A 23,559-nucleotide genomic window follows, 5' to 3' on the forward strand; every position below is an offset into this window, starting at 1 on the left:
TCATATTAAAAAAAAAGGCAGTAAGAGCCAATTTTAAATCACTATTTGGTCTTAGTTGTTAAGGGAATGTCTGTGAAAATCTATAAATTGTCTCCATTTTGAAGTAATTAATCACATAGGACCAAGCTTCTGTCTCACAGAAAATTACAGTCATTATCAAAGCTTAGAGTCTACTAAAGTGCTAAATATTTAGTGGAATAAATTTTGTTAGTCTTAAAAATGCATTGTAGAGGAGTGTTAATATTATAATTTCCCTTTAACAATGAATTACAGTCTGTTTTAAAGCTGAAGCTTATCTTGCTTATTTTATGCCTTCCCTTAGATTTCAGTATCGGACTCATTTAGTTTGTAGTAATAATAATGGGGTTTTTGTTATTGTTGTCCAATAAACCAGAAGATTATTTGAAATTCCAATGTTCACTTGCAGGAATACAGATGAACACCCTAAAATGGGGTCCTAGTTGTAAAAGTGAACTAAGCGGCTGCTGCGCGTGCTCGGCATGCACATTGCTGGAGGGCTGCTGAAGTGGAAGAGTAGTACGTGTGTCCTGCGCCAGCCCCGAGGTAGGACATGGCAGAAACGGGGTCTCTCAGACATGAAGAGCCAAAACAGGGAGATAAAACTGAAGTCACTGTCTGCAAAATTTGGATGTCTGAAATGTTGTTTTTAAGACACAAGATGCATTTTAAAATGATAGAAAAGGGGAAAAAAAGGAAAGGATAGAAGCTTATAATGCTGCTTTGCCTTCTGAGAACTGGATAAGTAGTCATGACTGAAAAATTAAACATTAGTTACATTTGGAATTGTGGAACTACATGAGCTGTGATAGCTATGTACGTTTTGTGTTGGACATTTTAACAAGTTGTTACATTGGGATTTTTGATGTCTGATTTTCACAGAGAAGGTCAGGTCGCTAGATAAATTCAGCTAACTAAAATGGGACAATCATTGGGCATTTTTAGTTTAAATCAGCAGCCATGAGAAAAGGCCTAGTATACAGGGGACAGACCTTCAGAACCATGCATAGCCGCTAAGACTCTGACTCTTGACTACACTTTCAAGATGGCTTTTGTGAATGAGATGTTGGTTTATTCAGAAGGTTGGGGGTCTCACTGTCTCCTTGCTTGTGAAGTTATTGAATGCATTTGTACAAATAAAATAGTGGCAAATAGATGATGTACACAAAATCCAGAATAATCCGACTTTGTTTCCTCCACGTGATATATTTATGCATGAAAAATGTGTATAATTGTACTTCCTTTCCCAGTAGAAATGGTGCAGGGGCTTAATTATTAATGGTAAATGCTGATAGATAATATCCTCCTTCTGAGGTTATGAAAGTGTTATTTTAATGATTTATAGAAAAGTTCTCAGATGGTATGTCATCTGCATGCAGCATTTTACAGCATAAGATAAACTAGAAGAGGTTGCAATGATACATAATGGTATAAAGCATTTGGGGCTAGAGACAGCTAGGAGAAAAAAATCATTGGCTCGCTTCTTTCATCCTAGATCAACTGGAGTGAAGCACCCTAGAAATGGAAACTTGGCATTTTCTGATCCTGCATAGGAAGCATCTGATTCTTATTTTAAATCATCACTTTTTCTGGTAAAGCATCACCAAAGACTTTATTTTAGATGCTGTTTTTTCTAAAGCATGAGAGTATGTTTCAAGACCAAGCACCTTTCCTACCTAATTAATGAGTAAAAATGTTGGGAAAAGAAGATATTTAACAAAGCGGTTACATCCAATATAACTGTATGATAACAGTTTGCTTTTCCCTAGAATTCACCCAGTCTTCTTGGCCCAGTCTCCCTTGGACAAAATGTCTCATAAAATTCCAGAATAGTTGAGGTTGCCCAGAAGTGCTCTTCCCACACGCTTTGCTCCATTTTGGAAGCATCTTGGTAGCTGTTTCTTTGCTTGGAAATTCCACAGAACTTGTGGCTGCAATAGTCCCATGACCAGAATAATAAGTGGAAGCCGGGAGACACAAGAACAGACTTTACTCCATCTCTAAAGGAGAATTTGGGGGAACAGCTAATAAGCACATTGAGGTTGAAGCCTTAGTAAAGCTGCGGAGGTGATCCAAACTGCTGGCAAACTTATTGTTTGATGTTTAGAGAAATCTAAAAACCTCCACTATCACTGGCAGGATTGCAGTTTAGTGACTGATTCCCTTGCAGTATATTAACTGTATACGTTTTCAATGCCCTTTCTGTGGGGAGTTGTTTGACAACTGGTGTATTTCAAAATCTGCCTAATAGCCTAGGTTATCACTAGCATCAGAAGAATGTTAGGTGTGGACCTTTGAAATTTGATCATATCACACTGTTCAAACAGATTTGTCTAATATTAAGTGAACACGGATAACACGTTAGCTGTACAGGTGCCATGTCAGGAAAGAGCATGTCACAGCTCTTGGACAAACTGATAGCCAGCTTGGGTGTAGGATGTGTTGTCATTCGCTTTGTCTTGTGGCGGTGACATGGAGAACATCATGCTCCTTTGGGTATGTCACTAATTAGGACAATACATTAACATTAATGTTAAAGTTTTGGATTCTTAGAGCCTAATTTAATGCTTGGTTTTCTTACCACAGTGGGGAAAAAAGGTCATCCTTTTCCATTGGACTGTCACAGACCTCAGGATTCCTGGCAGTTCTCTTGGTGGTGTGTACGTATGTAACGCTTATGGCCTGGGCTGCCTGGGAAGCAAAGCATCCTGGATATGGGTAAAACTGGCACAGAAGTACATAGTACTTTGGTCTTCTGGAAACCTCCTTAAACACTTGTCTTTCACTGTGTTGTGTTTTTTCCCCCTCTTTTATTGTGTCCTTCAGTAAGACCTGTGATACTTGGTTCGTGAGCAGCGCTGAACGCCCCCAGCTCTGCTGTAGTCAGTGGCAGTTGTTTTTGAAACGCAGACTGCATGTGGGTGGGGAACTGTGACTTGTAGGTGTAAAACTGTGACTTGCAGGTGAAGATTTGTGTCCCTGCAACTGTGCAAAGAAAAGGACACTTTTGTGATGAGATTACCTCTTAGTTTCATCTGCCACCTCCTCTCCCCTCTTCACCCCTCAGTATTTTGCAAGTCACGAGGCAGTATTGTTAGCATAAAGGTGGTACTGGATTCAGATGTCATTTGGGTTTCAACACTTTGCCTGGTTCCTGTGTGCTCCCTGCGTGACCATTGCCTCCCTAGCTAGCCCATGAACATTCCGAGTGGCGGCTGTCCACAGACAAATCCCCTGAGCATGGTGGTCAGCCCGTGATCACAATGTCATTCCAAAACACCCATTGCATATGCTTTTGCCGTTCCAGAAGAACAGAAAGCTGATGGAGAACTACAGGAGGAAAGGAATGCGTGGACATGGAAATGAATTGGAAGAATTGTGTGGGAGTGGTTAGAGAATGTAGAAGACGGAGAGCATTTACATTAGTGTCATTTGTTCTGCTATTGAACCACAACTTTTTTCACGTGTTAATCCTTCTGAAAATTCCAGAGAGGGAATGAATTCACACCAGTCTAATGCAGTAGCAAGTATATAGTGCCATGAAGAGTTGTTCCTTTGGGTGTGTAGCTTATTGGAGAATTTATTGCACTCTACATTAAAAAAATTACCTGTTCTGGTTGCTATTTGTTACTGCTGTTCCTGTTTTGTGAGTTGATCAAAAACCTATTGCAAAACATTTTGCTTCGAAGTCTGGGTGATTGTCATATAACAGAGCAAATGGTTTTTCATTACTGTTAATAACCTGCCTCTTGCATTACTGTTACCAATGCAATCCATGCTACCAGTTACATCCTTTTGAAGCTTTGCATACTGGGATTTTCTAATGAGATGAATGATAAGAGTACTTTTGGCATCTGGAATTAAAAACCCTAACTTCTGTGTAATAGCATAATAAGAAATTTTTGGTTAAAACCTTCTAAGGAAGGAAAAAATATTTTTTAATATCGGAAAGAAGGAACTTACTGGTCTGGCTGTATGTTACATATTAAATATTGGAGTAGGGACAGGATTCTTGATGGATCTTGATTGATCCACGGCCGAACGTGTACGTAACGGTGTTCTTTCTGACAGTAACTCCTGCAGCTGTGTGGAGTACCTTTCTGTTCACTATAAGGGGATGTCTTCAGCCTCCAGTTCTGCAGTGTGTGTCTGAATGTAGATCTCTTGCATCTCAAGCTGGAGCAGTCTATTTGTTTAGTGGCACACAGGAACCATCATCTCCTCTGGCATCTGTGGTTTTAAGGAAAAAATGCCTTGGTTGGGTTTTGGTTCTATTTGGATTGTTGTGGGGTTTTGGGGTTTTTTTTGGTTGTGGGGTTTTGTTTGTTTGTTTGTTTGTTTTTTTTAATAGAAACTCCAGGGAAGGCTGCAGGGCTGTGAATTTTGCCCTGAAATAGGTACCCAAGTACCTGCAGAGAACTGAGCTGAGGATACACTTACTAATTCGGTGTTTTTCTGCTGGCAGGTTCGTCGCCCCTGCCTCAGTGTGCTGGATGCCACTATCCTACTTGTTAGACTTCTGCTTTGCTGTTGTTAGGTGGCCTAAGTGACATAAAGCTGTGGATTCTACTATAAGAACCTAGAGTCTCTCTTTAGCCCTGACTTTAATCATCTGATGTTGCCACTTCTTAAGTTATTTTATTGTCCCCAATAGCTCCTACTTGTACCATTTTGTTCAACCTAAATTAATGTTTCAAATGTGAAGGAAAATATTTTACTTAGTTTTTGGATATTTACTTTATTCATTGGTCATGCTCAGGTTACCAGAGCTCATATGCACATATGGGCGCATGAAGAAACAACCAAGGGAATCTCATGCATGGCATATACGCAGTCTAGTCTGTGATTTAATATAGGATCAAGACATTAAAACTCTAATGCAGTTATTTAATGCAGTGGTATTGATAAGTCACATTTCAATATGTGGCATCCATTCACCGAGACTTTTCTGCTGAATTCCCAATTTTTAAAAGATGAACATTTAATTGTTCTTCTGGAAAAAAAAATATGTCTGCATGAATGGCTAATAGGGAATAAGAAAAAAACCCAACAACCTAAAGTCAGGAAAGTTTGTCTTCTTTGGGATTTAAAAATGGAATTCAGGGTGAGTTGTATTCATCCCCTCATTACCTTTTCTGGCTGAAGGAGCAACAACCGAAAGACTCGTGCTGTCATGATGAAAGATACTTCACAGAAAGCTACCGTTTAGTATGATTTATTACACATGAGAGGAATTAGAAGTGTGCTTTTATTATAATTGAAATTTATGTGTATATCAGTGTATTATCTTGAAACAAGTTATATCTGAATCTTTCAAAGAGGAGAAAAATCCAGTACGCCTGTAAATCAGGTACAAGACTTACTAGAAAAGTGGTTTTTGTACTTATGTCAATATTTGACTTACTAGACTGCTTCTACACCTTTGTGTCATAATGTGTCATTTTATATTACTAAGAGCATTAGGCTGTTTCTGTGTAAAGAACATTACATGTGATTTACAATGTAGCTTAAGATTGCCTAAAAAAATATCTTTAAGTAAAACAAAATTAACTGCTACTAAACGGTAATATGTATCAAACATTTATTTGGATTCTTTGTAAAATTAGACTGTAAACCTTGCAAAGGTTAGGATTCATGTATGTTCAAGAAGTTTCTGCTTCTGAAAGGGATACAAGAATTGGGCAAGAACTTGTGCTATTTTGTTTTTTCCTACTCCTACTCAGAACAGGGCAGAAGCAGCAAAATCTTCATATGATTTTTAGAGAAACATCAGCTGGGATGAATCTCATTAATTCCTAATAAATCCCAAGAATTTATTAGCAGCCTAAATTGTTGGTTTGTGCATTTGTATCTTTGAGCATTAAATTAGCAGATTGTGTACACTTGCTCTAGAGGAGGCATTACTGTTGCTGAGGCAATACTTTTAATTACTTGAACATTCCTATTAATTCCAGTAGAGGGAAGCAGCCCATACACATACTGCTCCAGGGCTGTTCTAATAACAGTACTATTCTGTAGAAAAGCCATGCTGATTCTAGCCACAGGCATGCACAAATGTTGACCGAACACCAAGGAAGAAACCTGAAGAAAGGAGTAGTTATTGAAGAAGAAATAGCATTTTCTTAAAGTTGGGTAGTATCTTGCAGGCCAAATGCCAGGTTAGTGTGTGTCAGAGTTTAGAACCGTCTGTTGAGGCGGCTGTCCCCGCGCTATAATGAGGTTTTCTGAAGCAGCCTCTGACAGAGGCGCGAACTGGAGTAGGAGCACAGGTCGCAGTCACTGGGATTCTCTGCTTTTCTCTTGTTCTGTATTTGCCTGAGGATAGCAGGAAGTCTTGGGGGGTAGTTAAGTATGAGATTTCAGTCAATGGTTAATATTGTACCAAAAATCAGTCTACATCCTCATCGTGTTGTTTTTACCTTCGTTTAGTGATACTGGTTCTAGTAAATATCTCATTTGGTAAACATTAGAGCACTGCTGCTAAGTTCTGTAATAACAAAATGGGCTGTGACTCCATATCACAGGCATCATTTGAGAACTATGAGATCATTCTTTGTTGTTATTATGTACTGCACGGTGACAGGGTTGACTTAAAAACATTATTTTTGTTGTTCCTGCATAAGTTCTTCCCTGTCTGTAAAACTACTGTAGAAATGCATATACAAGTGTATGTGTTTCTTATTACAGAACTCTACAATTGCTGTTTTAATCATATTCCACAGAGAATGGAAGTTTCATACTGGTCAGGATCACTGCATGGGGATTCTCTTCCTTCGTGGCTGAAAGGAGAGGTTGCTAGCTCTCTCTTTCTTTCTCTCTCTCTCTCTTTCTCTCTTTCTCTCTCTCTTTCTCTCTTTCTCTCTCTCTTTCTCTCTCTCTCTTTCTTTCTTTCTCTCTTTCTGGCTTCAGGCTTTCATATTCACACACTTACTATGATGCCTTGTACTTACTTTTGCTATATAGGCATTACAGTATCTAAACTAACAATACTGAGACTTTCTAGTGCTAGCTGTTCTGTTCTGCACTTTTGTGCTATGCAGAAATATGAAACGTACTTATTAAGAACACACTTGAGTAAATTATGGCTACTTCTACAGATAAATGTTCCACTTGACAAGAATGAAAATTGGATATATGGCAGACAGTTTACATTTTAGACTTAAACGTGTCAGATTAAGTCCTGTTTTTCCTACCAGTATAACTTTGGGGGAGCTTGTCAGGTGTAGAGAGGAGGGAAGATTTGGCCAGCTGTGACCGCTAAAGACTATTTTCTCTCACAGTAGCACTGGCTACAGAAGCACAGTAATTGCTGACAGTGTGATACCTTATGCCCAGCTACCAAATCATCAGTGGTTTTTTTGGTTGTATTGATTTCTGTAAGATCATTTTGCAAAGGGGATTCAGGTGCAGGCGTTTCCCTTTCTGCTCGTACGTGGTGGGTCAATACAAGCTGGTCAAAGTCTTTCCTTTTCACTGGTGCTATGGGGCTGGCCTGGAGCGAGCGGGCAGGGCACCGAGGGATGTCCTTCCGTTGGCAGAACGGCCCGCCTGCTGTGTGAGTTTCTGTTCTGGCTGGAGAAGTCCCTGACACTCAGCTTTGTTTTAAAAATGATTTAAATAGTATTTTTGTGTATCGGTGCTTGCTGGGAAAAGTGTGCTAGCAACACAGGAGCCCACCGGTGCTATCTCACACAGCGTGCTACAGCGACCCAGGTACAGGAACATGTGGGGAGATGAAGAAAACTACTATGGGAAACACGGTAATTTACCTGCTTTCTTATGACAATTTCTAAGCATCCAATCTGAATCTCATTTACTTCAATTGACTTTAATGGGCTTGGATCCAGCCCCGAATGGTTTTCTACAACTTTTTCAATTATTAGCAATATCCTAATTCTTTTCCAGCATGACATTTGCATAAACTGCAAATCAAATGTAAACTTCATATAGATATTGTCAATTTTTATTTTAGATAAGTAATTTAGATTTGTTTTTTAAAAAATCATTGCAGTAATAAAGTGCAACAATTAAATTCATTTGCTGTTTGGAGCCAGAATTGGTAAATGAAATATCTTGTGAAGTATTTCCTGTCATGGTATTACAACTTAATGTTCAAAAGTTTCCTATTATAAAACAGCCTGTGAAATAGATCTGTATCATCTGCAAAGAGAGAGTATCATCTCAGCTTTTAATCCTAGCAAAAAGATGACTGTCGTTATCCCACACCACTGGTTTCTTCCTAACGCCTACCAAACTCCTAAGGCTTGGAACTTGCTTTCTAAATACATTTGGGCTTTATAGCTGAGGAATTAGTTTACTTTTACCAGGAGCTATGTAAATACTAATAACATAAATAATTCTCACCTCACCCCTGAAGAATCTTCTCCGTTTTTAAAGAATGGTAATAATGAAGTAGGGAATTTGATACCTAATTTGGAAAAATAAGAATGAAACAAACAGCATTTTTCTTTTTTCTGTTGTTCCGTGAAACTACGATCACATATGTTTCGGTAAGGAATGTTCCAGTGACACTACAGACTACTTCTGGCTAAAAGTCTATTGTATGCACCCCAGGATGCCGTTGGCCTTCTTGGCCACAAGGGCACATTGCTGGCTCATGGTTATCCTGTTGTCCAACTGGGACTCCCAAGTCTATTTACGTTTTAGGTCTTTACGTTATAAAGCTATTCTGCTTAATGGTAACCTTCTGGAAGCTGGGGAGATGGCTCCATCAACAAGCTTTCTCCGTACAACACAGACTGACTACAGAAACTTCTGTTAGCAAAAAGTCTATTGTATATTTGAAAATCTGCCCTGTTGCCCTACCAAGGACATCAGAAATCACTGCTTTCTATCTGGAAAGTAAACAATGCATAGCATGTGAGAAAAGATAAAAATGAGCAAGCACATTAAAAGGCATTTGGGTGTGCTGGGTCTTAGGTTGCTGTAACCTGATGGTAACAGCAATGTGGGGCTGGATGGACTTAAGGAGATCCATTTGGCTCTCTCTGTGCTAAGACATGGGACATTGACTATGCTCTTCCCAACAGGTATTTGTCTTTAAATGGATTCATACTTAAAAGCTTAGGGTGAGAAAAATTTAGAAGTCCACTTGGAAAACCAGTTCCACTCTGTAGCCGCACATATGTTCTGAAAGGTTTCCTAATGATGATCGAAACCATCTTTGCTGTAAATGAAGTTAGCTTCTCTCTCTGGCAGAGGAAGCTGAGAACAGGTGATCACTGTCCATTTTATATGGTATTTGGAGACTTGATTTGTGCTTCTTCCCTTAATCACAGTCATTGAAGTTTGCGTTCATTTACTGCTCTTTGTGAACCTCTTAGTATCTTTCAGTTTCTCCAATTTGTATTTACCTTCTGAAATTTTTAGCTGGGGCCTTATGTGTCACAAGTGCCAGGAACAGTGACCTCACCAGTCACGCTCACACTTTTTGAATAAGTTGTGCTTTTTTTCGCAAAGGCATTGCTTTACTGACTCATCCTCTGTTTGTGCCCTGCTGTAGTCCTTTATGCTTCTTGGCAGCGTTGCTGAAAGCGGTTATTCTGTACGGACTTGTGAATGGAGTTTGTCTTTATAACTTCCATCAGTGCATGAAAGTCTCTTTGAGTTGTTAAATTGTTTATCAAAATCCCTTCAATTCTGTTTCCAGAAGTATTTGAACACCTGTCACCGTCACAGTTTCAAAGTGCTCTTTCCAGTCGTGGGATGGAGCTAACTACTAACATCCAAGAGTGAGAAATTGGGGTCTTTGTGGGTGACTCAGTGAAAGTGTTTGTCCCCAAAAGCAAGCAGACCGTCAGAAAGAATTATTAGGAATGGACTGAGATCTAGTAGAAAAAGTCATTGTATAATTGTATAAATCACAGCCAGTATCTGTGGTGAATATCCTGTGCAGTTCTGGCCCTTTCTTTTCCAGTGATAGGTAGTAGCACTGAAAAAGATGCAGAAAAGGAATATAAGCATGACCAAAAGTATGTAATGGCTTATGTACGAGAAACAATTGAACAGACTAGAACTCTTGAAGACAGACAAGTAAAGAGGAATATAATAACATGGAAAATTATCAGTAGCATGCCATGTTGCCATGCAGCTATGAGCTGACTGATGGCAAGCTTAAAACAGACAAAAGGAGGTTGTACTTCAGTGTTTCATTAACCTGAAGTACTCTGTGATGTAGGGTACTGCAGATGGTTAAATAGGGTTTTAACTGCAAGTTAAATAGGGATTTATGAAATGAATGAGAAAACAATTCACCCACAACTATTAAATACGACGTCACTAGCTTTGGTTCAGAAAAGTGCAGTTGCAAATCTCTCTTTTAGGGAAATACGACTGTGTTTGCCTGGATCTTGCATTTCTCCTCAGCCATTCATTGGCCCCTTGTTAGATACAGGGTATGGGTTCATTGGACCTTTTTTTGTGATCTGTCATGGCTGTTCATGCATGCTAAGTATGAGCGATGGACAGAGGCTCACTTCAGTGTGCCTTAGGCCAGAGCTCCTCAGTGGCCAGCAAAGGTACAGAGTCTGCATTGTCCTGGAGAGAAATTCCTTTGTAGAAATACTTATTTTTTAGAAATTGCTGTACATAAAGGTTCTTCAAAATACAGGTTGTGGCCCAGCATTAGGTATAGTGTATGGTGCCCTTGCTTTCTGGAGGGCAGTGAGTTCCCATAGTACCTGTGTAACAGCATAACCCACATCTCCCACTCCCCGGCATTGCTGTCACGTATCACTCCTGCAGAGTTTTACCTTTCCCTATCTCTTCTGTGTTAAAATATATTTGCTTTAGGAGCATGGTAAGGTGGACCCAAACACCTCAGATGAAGGGCAAATAGAATTTTGTTACCTGCTATGTTTATTGTACTGGTCTGTATGTATTTTGATAAGGTTTTTCTGATGTAGACCAAGAACAAAGTTAATAAGTAAATTCTGCTTTTGAGAAGTTGCTGAATTCTTCTCGAATTCATTTGTCTGCATCCTATCTCTAATTGAAGAAAATAAGTATTTTTTTCTATGGGTAAGGAAAGCTTGGTCTGGCAACACCCTTTAATACCAGGTACATTCTCAAGAGGAGATCCTTAAGAAAGCAGTGAGAAGACACTCTGAAACAGTAATTTATATTGTATCATTGACATTTGAATGAAGGAGTAATTTCGTTGCACAAAATTTGGTTCAGTAAATCTCCATAATTACTGAACTTAAAAAAAAAAATCCCATGGAGCTGAATAGCTAGCTTCAAAAGGAAAAATCCAGATCTTGGTCTGTTGAATGAAGCACTGCTTCTTTCTCTTCATACAGTAGCTTGAAACTTGGAAATTTAAATTCTGCCGTAAATTTCTGTTAGTTTTTCCCAAGTGAAATCATACTCATTGAAATCCACATTTGAGCCACAGATCGGTGGGTTAGTATTTGGCAGTTTCTTAATATAGTTTGCTTTTGTGTGGTGTGAATCAGTCGGAACTATGCTAAGCAGGATAGTCACAATGCATCACGTTTGACAACAACTGTCTGTAAGCTCTGGCCAGATGTTACTGCCTGTTTCTAGGGGGGAACCTGGCTTGACCTTCTTGTGGTTCTGAGATTCGTGTAGAGCAATGGCCGTGTTCAGGGATGTGTCCATAACCAACGTTAACTAACCCTGCTCTGCCTCCCGCACTGGGATGTGGTGGGTGCTGGGGAGCTAGAGGTGTGTGGAACACGTGCTCTCCTGCCTGCTCGTGGCCGTGCCTTGTCTCTCCGCTCCGGAGAGGCCGGTGCAGGTACCCGGCCCCTGCGGGTGCTGTAGAGCAAGGTCAGCACCCACCTTCTGCCATCTCTGGCTGTGCTCTGTCATCGGACAAACCCGGTGCAAAAAGGGAAAACCTGCAACTCTATGTCTGTAAAGTCCTGTAACCAAAGGGGTGGGGATTCTGTAAGTATAACAAGTGCAGGCCTGACTCCAAGCTGTTCTTTTAGAGAAAAATCAGAAGGACTTAGTATGCAGGTTCCCTCACTTGCTGCCAAACACTCTCAGAGTGGGACTGTGAGACATAATCATTGTCAAGTGTGAATGAGCATTCTGCATAGGTGTATGCTAGGATGTACATTAAAGGTAATTTATTGTGTGGTAAATGTGAGGCCCTCAAAGTATTTAAGCTGGAAGAAAAAAGCTTTGATCTCATCTACAAAAACTAGGTAATTGTGTCAGTGAATTACTTATGTTGCCTGCATGAAATGATTTTAACAGGACTGATTAAATAGGAATACATGGAAGATGTTCTTCAGACTGCTGTTAACACCCCCTCTCTATAGATTTTATTTTGAATAAGGACATGTTTTTATGCTGTTTTATTTTAAATGCAGGTGAACCAAGGAAATTTGACCCAAAGTTCAGAGGACCTATTCATAACAGGTAAATACCTTAACTCATTCTATTTAATAATTTTGGTTTTGCAGTGAACTGGAGATAAAAATTTTTATTAACAAAAATTGTGAATTTGATTCTGCAATTCTTTTAAATCTGGAAGACAGTCCTTACCACCCTTGAGGATGTATGATCGCTGGGGAATTTTCAGCTGTGTGCTCGTAAGTTCTTTCAGTTTGATTGCCAGTGCTGTATGCCTTGTATTGTCTAGTGCCAGCTCTCTTACCTTGTGCTGATGTAGGCAGGACCGTTTGGGGTGTCGTTAAGTCCTGGGGTGCCCTGGCCAGGGGCTGCAGTCTGTCTTGTTCCCACGCAGCGCGGGACGGGAGCCCGTGGACACACCGTTCCTCACTTTGCAGCTGGCTTTACTGCTCCTGTAGTCCCCTCGTGCAGGGGTTTATTTCATTCTCTCCAGAGCACGGCTCCGTGTGTGCACGGCTCCACGCACGCCGTGGCTGCCCGGTGGGGTCCGTCCCTGCGGAGAAGGGGCCGTGTCTGACAGTGACAGCGGCAGAGCCCTGTCAGAGAGGTGGCCGGTGCCAGAGCGGCTCAGCCCCGAGACCCTCACTCCAGGGAACGGCTTTTGCCCGTGTGAAGAGTGTCTCTGGAGAGAGTGGGGCTGCCTGTGGCACTGCAGGGCTGGATCCTAAACCACTGCAGTTTAATGGTGTTTAGAGCAATCTGTTACCCTGCCTCTCGCTCGGGTGCACGAGGAGTGGCGAAACGGCTCTGCCTGCAGGACTTCTCTGTTTACTGTTGCTGCGTGGTACAGTTGGTGTGGTTTTGCCCGGTGGTTGCTGTGACAGCTCCTGCAGTTTATCCACGTGCTGTTCTCACTGCACGTTCCACAGCAGCCTCTTAAAACCACAGCTGGCTGAATACAGCGCAACACAGCTGTGCCACGTGTGTGCAGTGCGTTTCACCCTGCTTCAGCGAGATGGTATTGTTGGAAACAGTATAAAAAAGATAAGTTCCCTAAGCGTTAAGGGTCTGGGTTCGTTGTGCAGCAGACCCTAAGGCGGCGCTGGCTGCATTGGTGTTCATGGAGCACTTTGCAAAGGGGCGCGCTTGGGTTTAGATTCAACCAGCCTTTTCTGCAAGGCACCCGCTGACTTCCCGGCCCCTTTGGGGTCATCAGCACCCAGCAGTACCCTACGGACATGCCCTTGAAGTAGTTTAAGATTACTATTAAGTTTTTTTAAAGACAACGAATGAACTGGATTTTTTTAATTCCTTTTTCCAAGTACTAAGATAAATGATTAAGAATCACAGTCTTTCAAGCAAATAAAGAGTGTCTAGTTCCTGTGAACAAAATGCCTTCTCAGAGATATTCCAAAGAGTTCAACAGGAGGAAAATAGGCATCTTCCCTGAATTTGTTTCTGACTTTGGGGCTTCCCACTTTTCTGTAGGAGAAGGGATACTAGGAATCTGAACACATACATCTTTGTGCAGACAAAGGAGTGCTTGCAGTGCACGTGTGGGTGGGGGCAGAGCTGGTTGTACGCCTTGCCGTAACAGGCATAATTTGTGCACAGTGCGGGTGGGGAAACACTCTCTTTGCTTTCTGCTGATAAAATAACTTGTCCTGCTCATAATTTTATTGTCAGTTTTCATTGATCGGGAAAAGTTTGGCTTCATTTTTTGGAAAATAGAGAGGTTTCTCGGGAGATAGGCTGCAAATTGTATGTATCTGCATTGAGCTGGAAAAGGTCACATCCCATCCTGGTGACTGCTGAAGCTGATGCATTTTTGGAAGTGCTGTAGAGCAGAAATGATGTTTTGAAGTTGTTGAGCACCAAGCTATTCCCCAAATCACTAAAAGCTTGAAAAACTGAGAAACAGAAAGCCAAGTCTTAATAATGGTGTATTAATGTCTATTAAAAGAACGGATTATTCTCACAGTTTTTGTCAGATGGATCCTTTGCAAGTAGATTCAGTTATCTCAGCTGTTTTTTTCAAATAGAACCGTTGCCAGTGTTGGACAAGGGTGGGTAAAAGGAGTGTTCAGCAGGGCAATGTGTACAGTGCTCTGCAAGTACCGTCCTTCTCAAGGGGGCTGTGTGTAGAGTTTGATATATTTCATGCAAACGTCTCTTCGCTGAAGAGGACTGAGCTGCGGTGGCTGTTGATTGACTCCGAGGCAACCAGCTCCTGAAAATCCAGAACGATGCTATCAACATTATGTCTTTTATTGACATGACTACATTGTCAGGGTTTTTCCAGATGTAAGTGTAACACAGAGAATGTGTTCTAAACTAGCATTTACTATCCTTTGTGAGAAGAATAATAAATTAGAGAACCACAAGTTATTTATAAATTTTATCTTTCTCAGCAGAAAATTTGTAACAGAGAAGAACACCACAGCCTTCTGGTACTCAAACACGCAGATTGTTCTCATCTATGGAAGATGTATTTCTTCTTTTCCTTTCTGAAAGCTAATAATTTTAGACATAAATGGAAATGTTCATTTAGGGAGTTGATCCTAATTTGAGAAGTATCTTTGTGATACTGCCCGTGAGACTTTGTATGCACTGTGTATAGGAATGAATTTAAGTGATAGTTTAAGGATGTTATTAAGTGTTCATCTGTGTACATTACTACCAGAAAATACTTGTAAGGTTTTATATATTGTATCTACCAAGAGAGTAAACTTTGGGGCTGAAGCAGTAGCTCTGCAACATCTCAGCTCAAGATGATGTAGCAGGTGTTTTTGTAGAGGAAAAGAGAAACTCCTGGTGTACCCTGGGAGCTAAGCTGGAGATGTCTACCTTCCTCACACCAGTGGTGATGAGCAGTTTATCTGAGTTCATACCAGCCAAAATCTAACACGTCATATTTTCAGTCTAAGCTATCTCTGATTCCTCAAAGGCAGAAATGTCCTACAACCCATCTTACCCTGCTGCCAGAAGTTCACCCCTGGGAGTGGAGTAAGTCAGGCACCCCTCAGTTTCCCAATGTACCAACACTTGTTTGGTATCACAGCCCTGAAGCTGTCTGTCTGTCTCTCCCATTGGTGCTGAAATGGTCTCTTGCTGGGCTTCAGGCAGGTTTGTCACGCAAGAGGGCAGCTGTGTTGAGGGGTCTCGATATTTTACGCCAATGCCAGATGAAGGAAGGATGTTGTGGGGAAGGCTTGTGAAGTTAAAGGTTCATAAGGAATTTAGATAGAATGTGTTATGCTTCTTTAAGAATAAAAAAAGCATTTCCTCCACCAACTTCATCATAAGGTATCTGTGGATAAATCAGTCAGGTGCCTTCATTCAGGTGGGGAAAACAAGATTCTCCTTTTTCTTAATGTAGTTATATGACTTCGGGTATAAAATGAACTGTCTTCCTCCATTTAGGTTTTCTCTAAGTTCCAGAAAGGGAAGGTATCCAATCAGTACCATCATAGCATATTTTCCTAAACTGCTTTGGCAAAATCAAATTATTAAATCACACTTCTGACTTTTTTCCAATTTTGTGGAATTTGTCTTGACTTTTTCCCTTGCCCCTTGTCATTTTTCTGCCTCCTCTATGTAGTTTTTTGGATTTTTCTCATATTTCTCTTGCTGATGAGAAACATTGTAGATTTTTTTTCTTGTGTTAGAAAGATTGTAGATTTTTTTTTCTTGTTATGTTTTAAAAACTCCTGACACCTCCTAGACTATCTTTAACTGTTCAACGTCCTTCTAGAAATTCGTGTTCTTGTTAAGACAAAGATTGCCTTTTCCTCTGTGATTAGAAAATTTAGTTAATGGGTTCTCATGCAAATTGAGTATCAGTAAATTTCCATAACCATTTAGTTATCCTTTTTAAGAGTTTGAAAAAACCTAATAGAAATACCTGACCTTAGCTAGCAATACAAACTTCACACAAATAGAAATGTGTCACTCATAGATATCTGCATGGCAGATCATATTGCACTTGATACTGAAATAATGAATGTTCTTTCTAAATTAAATAGCCTGCTATAGATGTTACTTAGACTACACTAAGAGTCTACCGTAGATAAATGTTGGTAGAATATAAAATTATTTTTCTTGCTAATGGTTGTTTTGTTGGTCCATCTATGTTTTGTTACATGTTGTTGTCTGTATTATTTTCATGTGCCGTGCACTTGCTGAGTGGGGAAGCCTACATTTTCCTTTGAGTTCTTGTTTCGTGCTTCTGGTTTGGGGCACACAGTGCCTACAGATGTTGCTCATGTGCAGACATCGAAGTTTGAGTTTCCCAAACTAAACAATCCGTGCAGGTCAGTGCAGAGCAGCTGTACTCATTAAGAAATTTTAGTTGATTCAATTTAAGCTGATGGAAAACAGCTAGTGGTGAAAACTTGTATAAATATCTTTTTCTGTGCAGTTCTGGCCTCCACATTAGAAGCGGCAATTCATGGGGGATTTTGAAAGAAACTTTTTCTACAAACATTTAGTTTATGGGCTCCCTGCAGATTTATTCAGCTGTGCAGGATGATGTCCTCAGTTCCACGTGCTGATAGAAATACCCACTTGGACAGCAGATCTTGTCTCTCAGTTCAGCCCCAGTGAAGAAAGGGGTCCTCAGAGCTATTTGCGGCGTTGTATGGCATATATATTGTATGGCATATATATTGTATAACATCACCCTGGCACAGCATGATGTGGGGAAATCTCAAGACACAAGCTGTTGGTCAAGCAGGGAGGAGGAGCTGGGAAGTGAGGACACTAGTGGTCACCTTAATGTGTCAGCAGAGCTGGAGGTGGTGACCTGAAACTCGCACTGTGGATGTCTCGAGCCTCATTTTTCTCTGTGGTTGCACCGTTTGTAGGTGTTAATGCACTGCTAGCGCTATTTAACTAATAAACGTTGTAGTTTATTGCTGGTGCAGCATCTTCAGTGAAATTGCGCTCGTGACAGATTGGGCGTGAAACTGCCAAACAGAGAGAGGTTCTCGTCAGTCATTAACGATTGAGTGCATGAACTGGTGGTGAATAAATGGCTTTTATGCACTAATACTCTGTGCAGATGATTTTATCCTTGCATTTGTTAGTTTGCTAGGCTGCCGTTGTGTTACATGGGCTGCCACGTGTAACACGGCAGGAGAACCCAAGAAGGCAGGATGTTTCTGAGAGAGGGTGGAAAACAAATCAGGCTCCATAAATTAAGCTAAATGACAGCAGTAAGCAGTAAAATGTGATGTGGGAGCCTGAACTGTGCACTTAACCAAATGAAGGTCCTTTATTACGTCACCTGAAAATGATGAATCTGATGGTTTTATTAGCCATTTATCTCTATGGAAACTCCTGTGTTCAAATGCATAGATGCACTGTGTTTTGGTTCAGATTATGGAATTTGGTTACCTAAAAAGTACTAAAACACATCGAAGTTTCCAATACTATTAGCAAAAGCATTTCTAATGTTTTTTCATCTATACCATAAGAAATGTAAAATGCTTTTTCTCATTAATCTTTGAACATTTACACATAATTATGGTATAAAAGTATGATAGCACTATCTGTAAGAAAGATTAAAGTGCCCATATGACAAGCAGCATTCTCAGTTCCTATTCTCATAATCTTATTTCCATTAATCCATCTTCTTTAGGATTCGGTTTGACAGTTCAGTCTCCTGAGTGGTTTTGTTCATTGGCCTGAAAGAAACTGAAAAAGCAGATTTGCCGTAACAGATCTCCTTCTTATTTTGAAAAAATTTGTATCAAATCTATTTTCAGTTAGAGCATGGCTGGATCATTTCTGATTAGGTTTCAGTAATAAGCATTAGCTCCCAATATCTCCTGTTTATGAAGAGGCACTTACCATTGTCCCAGTTTTACGGCTTTGGAAACTCCCAGAATCTTCACAGTATAACCTTTTATCTTTACAGACTTACTCTGATTTATTAATTTCTGATGCTTTACAATTTTTTTCCTCTCCTGTGGAGCCTTGTATTTATGAGGTAATATGATCTCACTGAAAGTGAGCTACTTGAGCTAACAATGATGTTAAATGGAGCCAGGGTTTCACCCGTAGTATCCAGTAAAATAAGCAATTATTTTGTAGGAACAACAATTAGTCTATATGAACTGTTTCAAAATTTTCTGAAGCCATGTAAAAGAGGATTTATCTACTTCTTATATTTTTTAAAAATATTTATATAACAGCAGTACTTGGTAACAGCGAGTTTTCCTAGGTACTGTGCAGAAGTTTGTGTATTGCAAGGAACAGAAAATCCTACATTCTGGTAAAGAGTTTGTGAGTACTTGCTCGTGGTGGCTCTGCAAAACTTTAAAAGGAAGCTTTAGCTCAACTGGCTGTAACCTTTAATTGCATTTGGGTATCATAAAATGAGACCAGTGAGAATTGGACTGGAAGAGTTTTTTGAGACTATAGGAGCTGTAATTAAAGTATTTATGGTGCCACATTTCTCCTGAGACATCTTGAATTAAATACTGTACCTCTTAAAACTGGCTCTGATGGGGTGAGAGCCAAGCTTGAGCAGTGTCAGAACTGCTTCCAAACAGAGGCTGGGAAAATGAGCAGCATTATTTCAGCATCACTTCTGCTTTAAGCAGTTGTCCTTTCTTAAATTACTGTCATATTCACCTTGAATCCTGTACCACCTTGGCCTCACTAAAAATTGATTTCAGTGAGATGTTAAAACCGTGTCCCTCTAGAGAAGTGTAGAGGATTTTTCATTCCTTTTCCACACCTGGAAAAACTTTTCAAGTTCTCCAATTGTTCAAAGGGTCTGCCCTCTTTATCTCCTTTATGCTAAAGAATAATGGTTCTCTCTTAAGAGGAAACATAGTTTGGAAAACAGAAAGGATGGTAGATGCCAAAAATGACTGTGTGTCAGTTGGATTTGGATTCTAAGATTTCTTTTACTGGTGAGATGCAGCTTGCATGCACTTGGCTCCTTGTGTGGCTGGGCAAGCAGAGGTGGCCATAGCTCGCTTCATGAAGGTCCTTTACTTTATTGGGAAGCCAGTGTTGGCTTTCCTGGGGTGGTGGTTGCTCACTCCAGTGTCACAGAAATGTGGCAGAGGATGGGGTCGGGTCAGAACAGCAGCAGTTTGGTCCTTTGGTCCTTCAGCCGGGACAGCCCAGTGCATCTCTGGATGCTCTGCCACAGGAACCCTCCCAGATGGGACCATCACCTTCATACAGCCCCTTCTTCTCCAAAACTCTGCCAGGCAGGGCATGGCAAAGGATAGCAGCAACTGAAATCCCTCAGATAAGAAGGGATAATTAGAGTAGTGGTCTGCATCTCCACTCCTCTGCCTGCACAAACATAATGTGTAGACTAGTAAGTAGAAGACAATAATTTAATTGCATATTCCATTTCCTCACTGGCTCAGTTTTCACACTGGAGGGTGCTGTTCTTTGATTGCTTGTCTGTAAAAGAAGGTATGGCTCTCTACAATATGTTGGGATTTTTTTTCCTCTCCCTAAAGCATATTCTGGTTGCATTAAATGAAGTCAAGCAGCTGAGCCAGAATTTTGTGCAGAAATCAGGGGTAGTTGCATCATTTCACACTGCTACTCTTCCATTCATAAGCTATTTATAATACAAGTAAGTTGTGCTGGATCTTTCTTTCTCACATCATTTGCAATATTTGATACCAGCATTAGGGACACGCTGAGGCAGATGTCCTCTGGTAGCTTGTACCATAAGTGATCTCATGTATTCAATGTTGTAAGGTATTACTTGTTTTAAGAATATTTAAGTCTTTTCCTCAATGTGTTTTCATTGCTGTCTGCAAGGCAAAAGGCAGACACATTTATTTGCTGGTCTTGCTGTGAAAGCAAGCAAGGTGATTTTGTGAGCAAGGCTGCTACTAAGAGCAGATGCAGACATCTTATTCTGATGTTAAAATACCCTGTGACACTCAGCATTTTCAAAGGGTCATATTAGAGACCTTATTTTTAAAAAGTGTTTTTTCTGTCCCCAGGCACTGTACAGACACTGTTTGCTGTGTGATCTTCATAGTCGTCATTCTGGGTTACATTGCGTTAGGAGTTGTGGGTAAGTAAGTGCAGGTATAGTAGTGCTTTCATACCCAGGGAGCCAACTTTGTGAATGTTAGAATTTTTAACTGGGATGTCCCTTTTGCTTTTATCTATGTCAGGTTTTCCAATAAGTAAGTAATGCCTTGCCTAGAAGCAAATAATGAATTAACATTCAGTGTCTGTTGTAGTTAGGAAGGTGTTCAAAGCCATGTGTTTACTGATGAAAAACTCAAAAATAAGTATGTTCAAGTAGAAATGACACAGTCTTATAATTTTGCCATCATAAAGGAACTGTGGTGGAAAAATTCACTTTCATTTGTCACTAATCTGACCGGAAAAGTTAGAGATAAATATTTTGGTTTTAAGAGAGTTTTTGTTCTGTAAAATATTACTGAAGGAACTTATGTGAGCACTAAAAAGGAGAAGTAAGAAATGCTACATCATTTATTGTGGGATCCGGAGTTGTTTGCACATCAAAATACTCATTAGTAATAGCCTTTTTTTCGTGTGTGTGTGAGAAAATGGTATGAATGCCTGTGCGCAAATGGACAAATGGTGCTGTAGGAGTGTACTTACTGTGTATTTGCATGTCTGTCTGAGCTCTGTCAATTGGCTTGTAAAAGATCCTCTTGGCCCTGCTGTTCGTTTTCTTCCTAACTCTGTAATAACATTTTCTGTTCTGTACAAAGAAGAGGACACGTTCCTGTGCAACATGCTCTGGGTGGACCTGCTTTGGTAGGGGGATTGGACTATAGATGATCTCCAGAGGTCCCTTCCAAGCCCATATCATTCTGTGTGATTCTGTGATCTCCATCCTTGGGGATATTCAGAAGCTGCCTGGAGGTGGTGGTCCTGGAAAGCGTGTTGTAGGTGACCCTGTCTGAGCAGGGGTTTTGAGCAAGGTGACCTCTGGAGGTCCCTTCCAACCCCAGCCGTTCTGTGACAAGCTACTGTCTGCGACATGAAAGGATGACTGTGAGCAGGACTGCTTTAACCTGGGTGATTCCGATAACTGTCTGAGAGAATACTCTGTCCTCCCACTAAATTGTATGAGAGCAAAACATCCCCCAAGCCGCAGTGCTGAGCTGCTTCCTCTCACCTGCCTGAGGCAGCTCAGCACTGAGCACGTTCTGAAAAGTCTGTTGTCTTTCTCAAGTGCTGGGAATTCTCTGTGTATATTTTTTTTCTTTCCCTTATTCACCTGTACTTACTGCCCCGTCACGAGCCTTTATGTCTTCACGAAGATGGAGAAGTGAGGAAGCAAGTGGTATATGCCAGCAAGTGGGAGAGGCATGAGGCCCTTCGCAAGGAGGCGCAAAGCCTGCACTAGGAAGCAAACACCAGAGTAACAGATGGCTGATGATGCTTGCAGGTTGAAGAAATTATTTCTTTTCGAAACTTTTTTTTTTCCTGTCTAATCTCTTTGAGCCTCTATTTCCCAAAAATGAAGGGTAACTTGAGATCTATGAATGTAAGAAAAGTGAGCAGAGCAAAAGGTGAATTCAGAAGCTGTTCAAGCTAGACTTGATTTTATGCCACGCTTCTAGAGATTACAGCGGCCATGGGATTCTCACTGGGATTGGATAGGGGAGAGGGTCCCTGACTGTACTCCATGGCATGATCGTACAGTCAGCTTCAGACTGACTTGAAATGCAATCTTTTGACAATTTTTTTACAAGATCAGTGTCTGTGATTGTGATGCTTAAGTTAACATCAGTGGCATCTGTGTGGAGACAAGTCCAGGATCTCTTTGTTTTGCAGCCACTACTGGATTCTCTGTGTGCAAAGTTGTGTGTGTCCTCTCTTGTCACAGTTCTGGCTGCTGGTGGGATCCTGCTGAGAGTGGGATCCTTTGCTCTGGAGTGAAGCATCTTCTTGCCCTCATGGCTGAACTGAATTGTTCCCACTTTGCTTAATTCCTAACCAACACCAAAGTCAATTTGACTTGTGAAACTATTTAGAGCAGAAGTAGTCACTCGACTGCCAGTTATAGGAGATTGGAGAGGCAGTTACCAGAATACACGTGCGATATGTGTTTCTGCTTACTAAGCGTGCTCTGGAACAGACTGGAGAAAAGGAGGTAAATGATTAGTCCTAAGAAGGAACAGTAGCTGCTGGGCTGTGCACAGCTCTTGCAGAGCTGCCGTGCCTCCCTCTTGATGCTGTGAGTTTGCCATGTCCGAAGGACATCCCTCTCCTGTCAGTGCTTCCCTGATTGACTGGTTCTTCATAGATGTTCTGCTCTCTCCATCTGTCACTGCTCAAATACAAAGCCAGAGCTGAAGAAGCTGGACTCAGAGCAGAGGAACGTTTGTTGTTTTCTTGAGCGTACAAATGCCCCTGGTGAGTGGAGAGGGCCCCTGTGCCGACGGGCAGCGCTCTGAGGTGCTGCTGCCTGGACAAGGGGACAGGGGAGCACTGGCAGTTTCTAGCTGTATGGAACTCTTGTGCTGCCAGATGTTGGCTCTCCTCACTATATAAATCTCCTTAATTTTTTGGCTAGAACTTTGTCAGCTTTTTATGTGCAGATTCCAAAGGACTCCACGTGCTAGATGTTGCAAAAGTAGAGAGTGTTAGAAGAGGACTGGCTAGTTCCTCGCTTCTTCATGTCTGTGATCTCAGACAATGCAGTTACTGTGATGTGAGACAGTGAATTAGTCATATTCCCTGCTCTGCACACGCAGTGTTTTCCTACTGGACACTGCAAACCTCTTGAAAAATTGGTTAGAAGTAGAACCTGTTTCTGGAACCAGATGCCAAATCTGTAGCCAGTGACTTTTTCTACCTTTCTTGCAGAGAAGATTTTAATTTTCAGTCTGGAAACATTCAGCTCTAAATCCAGATCCATGTGGTCCCTGCTTTTCATCTTGCCTCGCACTGTGCTTCAGCTATTCTTTTTACTCAGTTTGCTTAGTTTGTTTCTAAGTAAAAGATGAGATCAGCTTTGGTGCAGTTCCAGGGGCCAGCCTTCTATAAAATACATGAGAGCCAAAGAAGTTCACATTGAGAGAAAACAGATCATAAATCACAGAATTGTAGAACGGTTAGGGATGGAAGGAACCTTAAAGGTCATCAAGTTCCACCCCCCCTCAGTCCTTAGTCATGAATTATGCCTTATGGCTTATTGGGGGGGGGGGGGGGGGGTAG

At 40.9% G+C, this 23,559-nt stretch overlaps 1 protein-coding gene across 1 annotated transcript in view; it reads left to right on the forward strand.

The window, feature by feature from the left end:
* Positions 1-478: 478 nt before the first annotated feature.
* SLC44A5 (solute carrier family 44 member 5) overlaps positions 479-23,559 on the forward strand; it is a 62,751-nt gene continuing 39,670 nt past the window's right edge. Inside the window, exons 1-3 of the mRNA XM_014937630.1 lie at positions 479-564; positions 12,384-12,432; positions 20,355-20,428. Coding sequence (XP_014793116.1) covers positions 501-564; positions 12,384-12,432; positions 20,355-20,428 — 187 coding nt within the window. The 5' untranslated portion in view covers positions 479-500. The remainder of the gene's footprint in view (positions 565-12,383; positions 12,433-20,354; positions 20,429-23,559) is intronic.

The sequence above is a fragment of the Calidris pugnax genome, unplaced genomic scaffold (genome assembly GCF_001431845.1).
Source record: "Calidris pugnax isolate Ruff unplaced genomic scaffold, ASM143184v1 scaffold29, whole genome shotgun sequence".
In the NCBI taxonomy this organism is placed as follows: domain Eukaryota; kingdom Metazoa; phylum Chordata; class Aves; order Charadriiformes; family Scolopacidae; genus Calidris; species Calidris pugnax.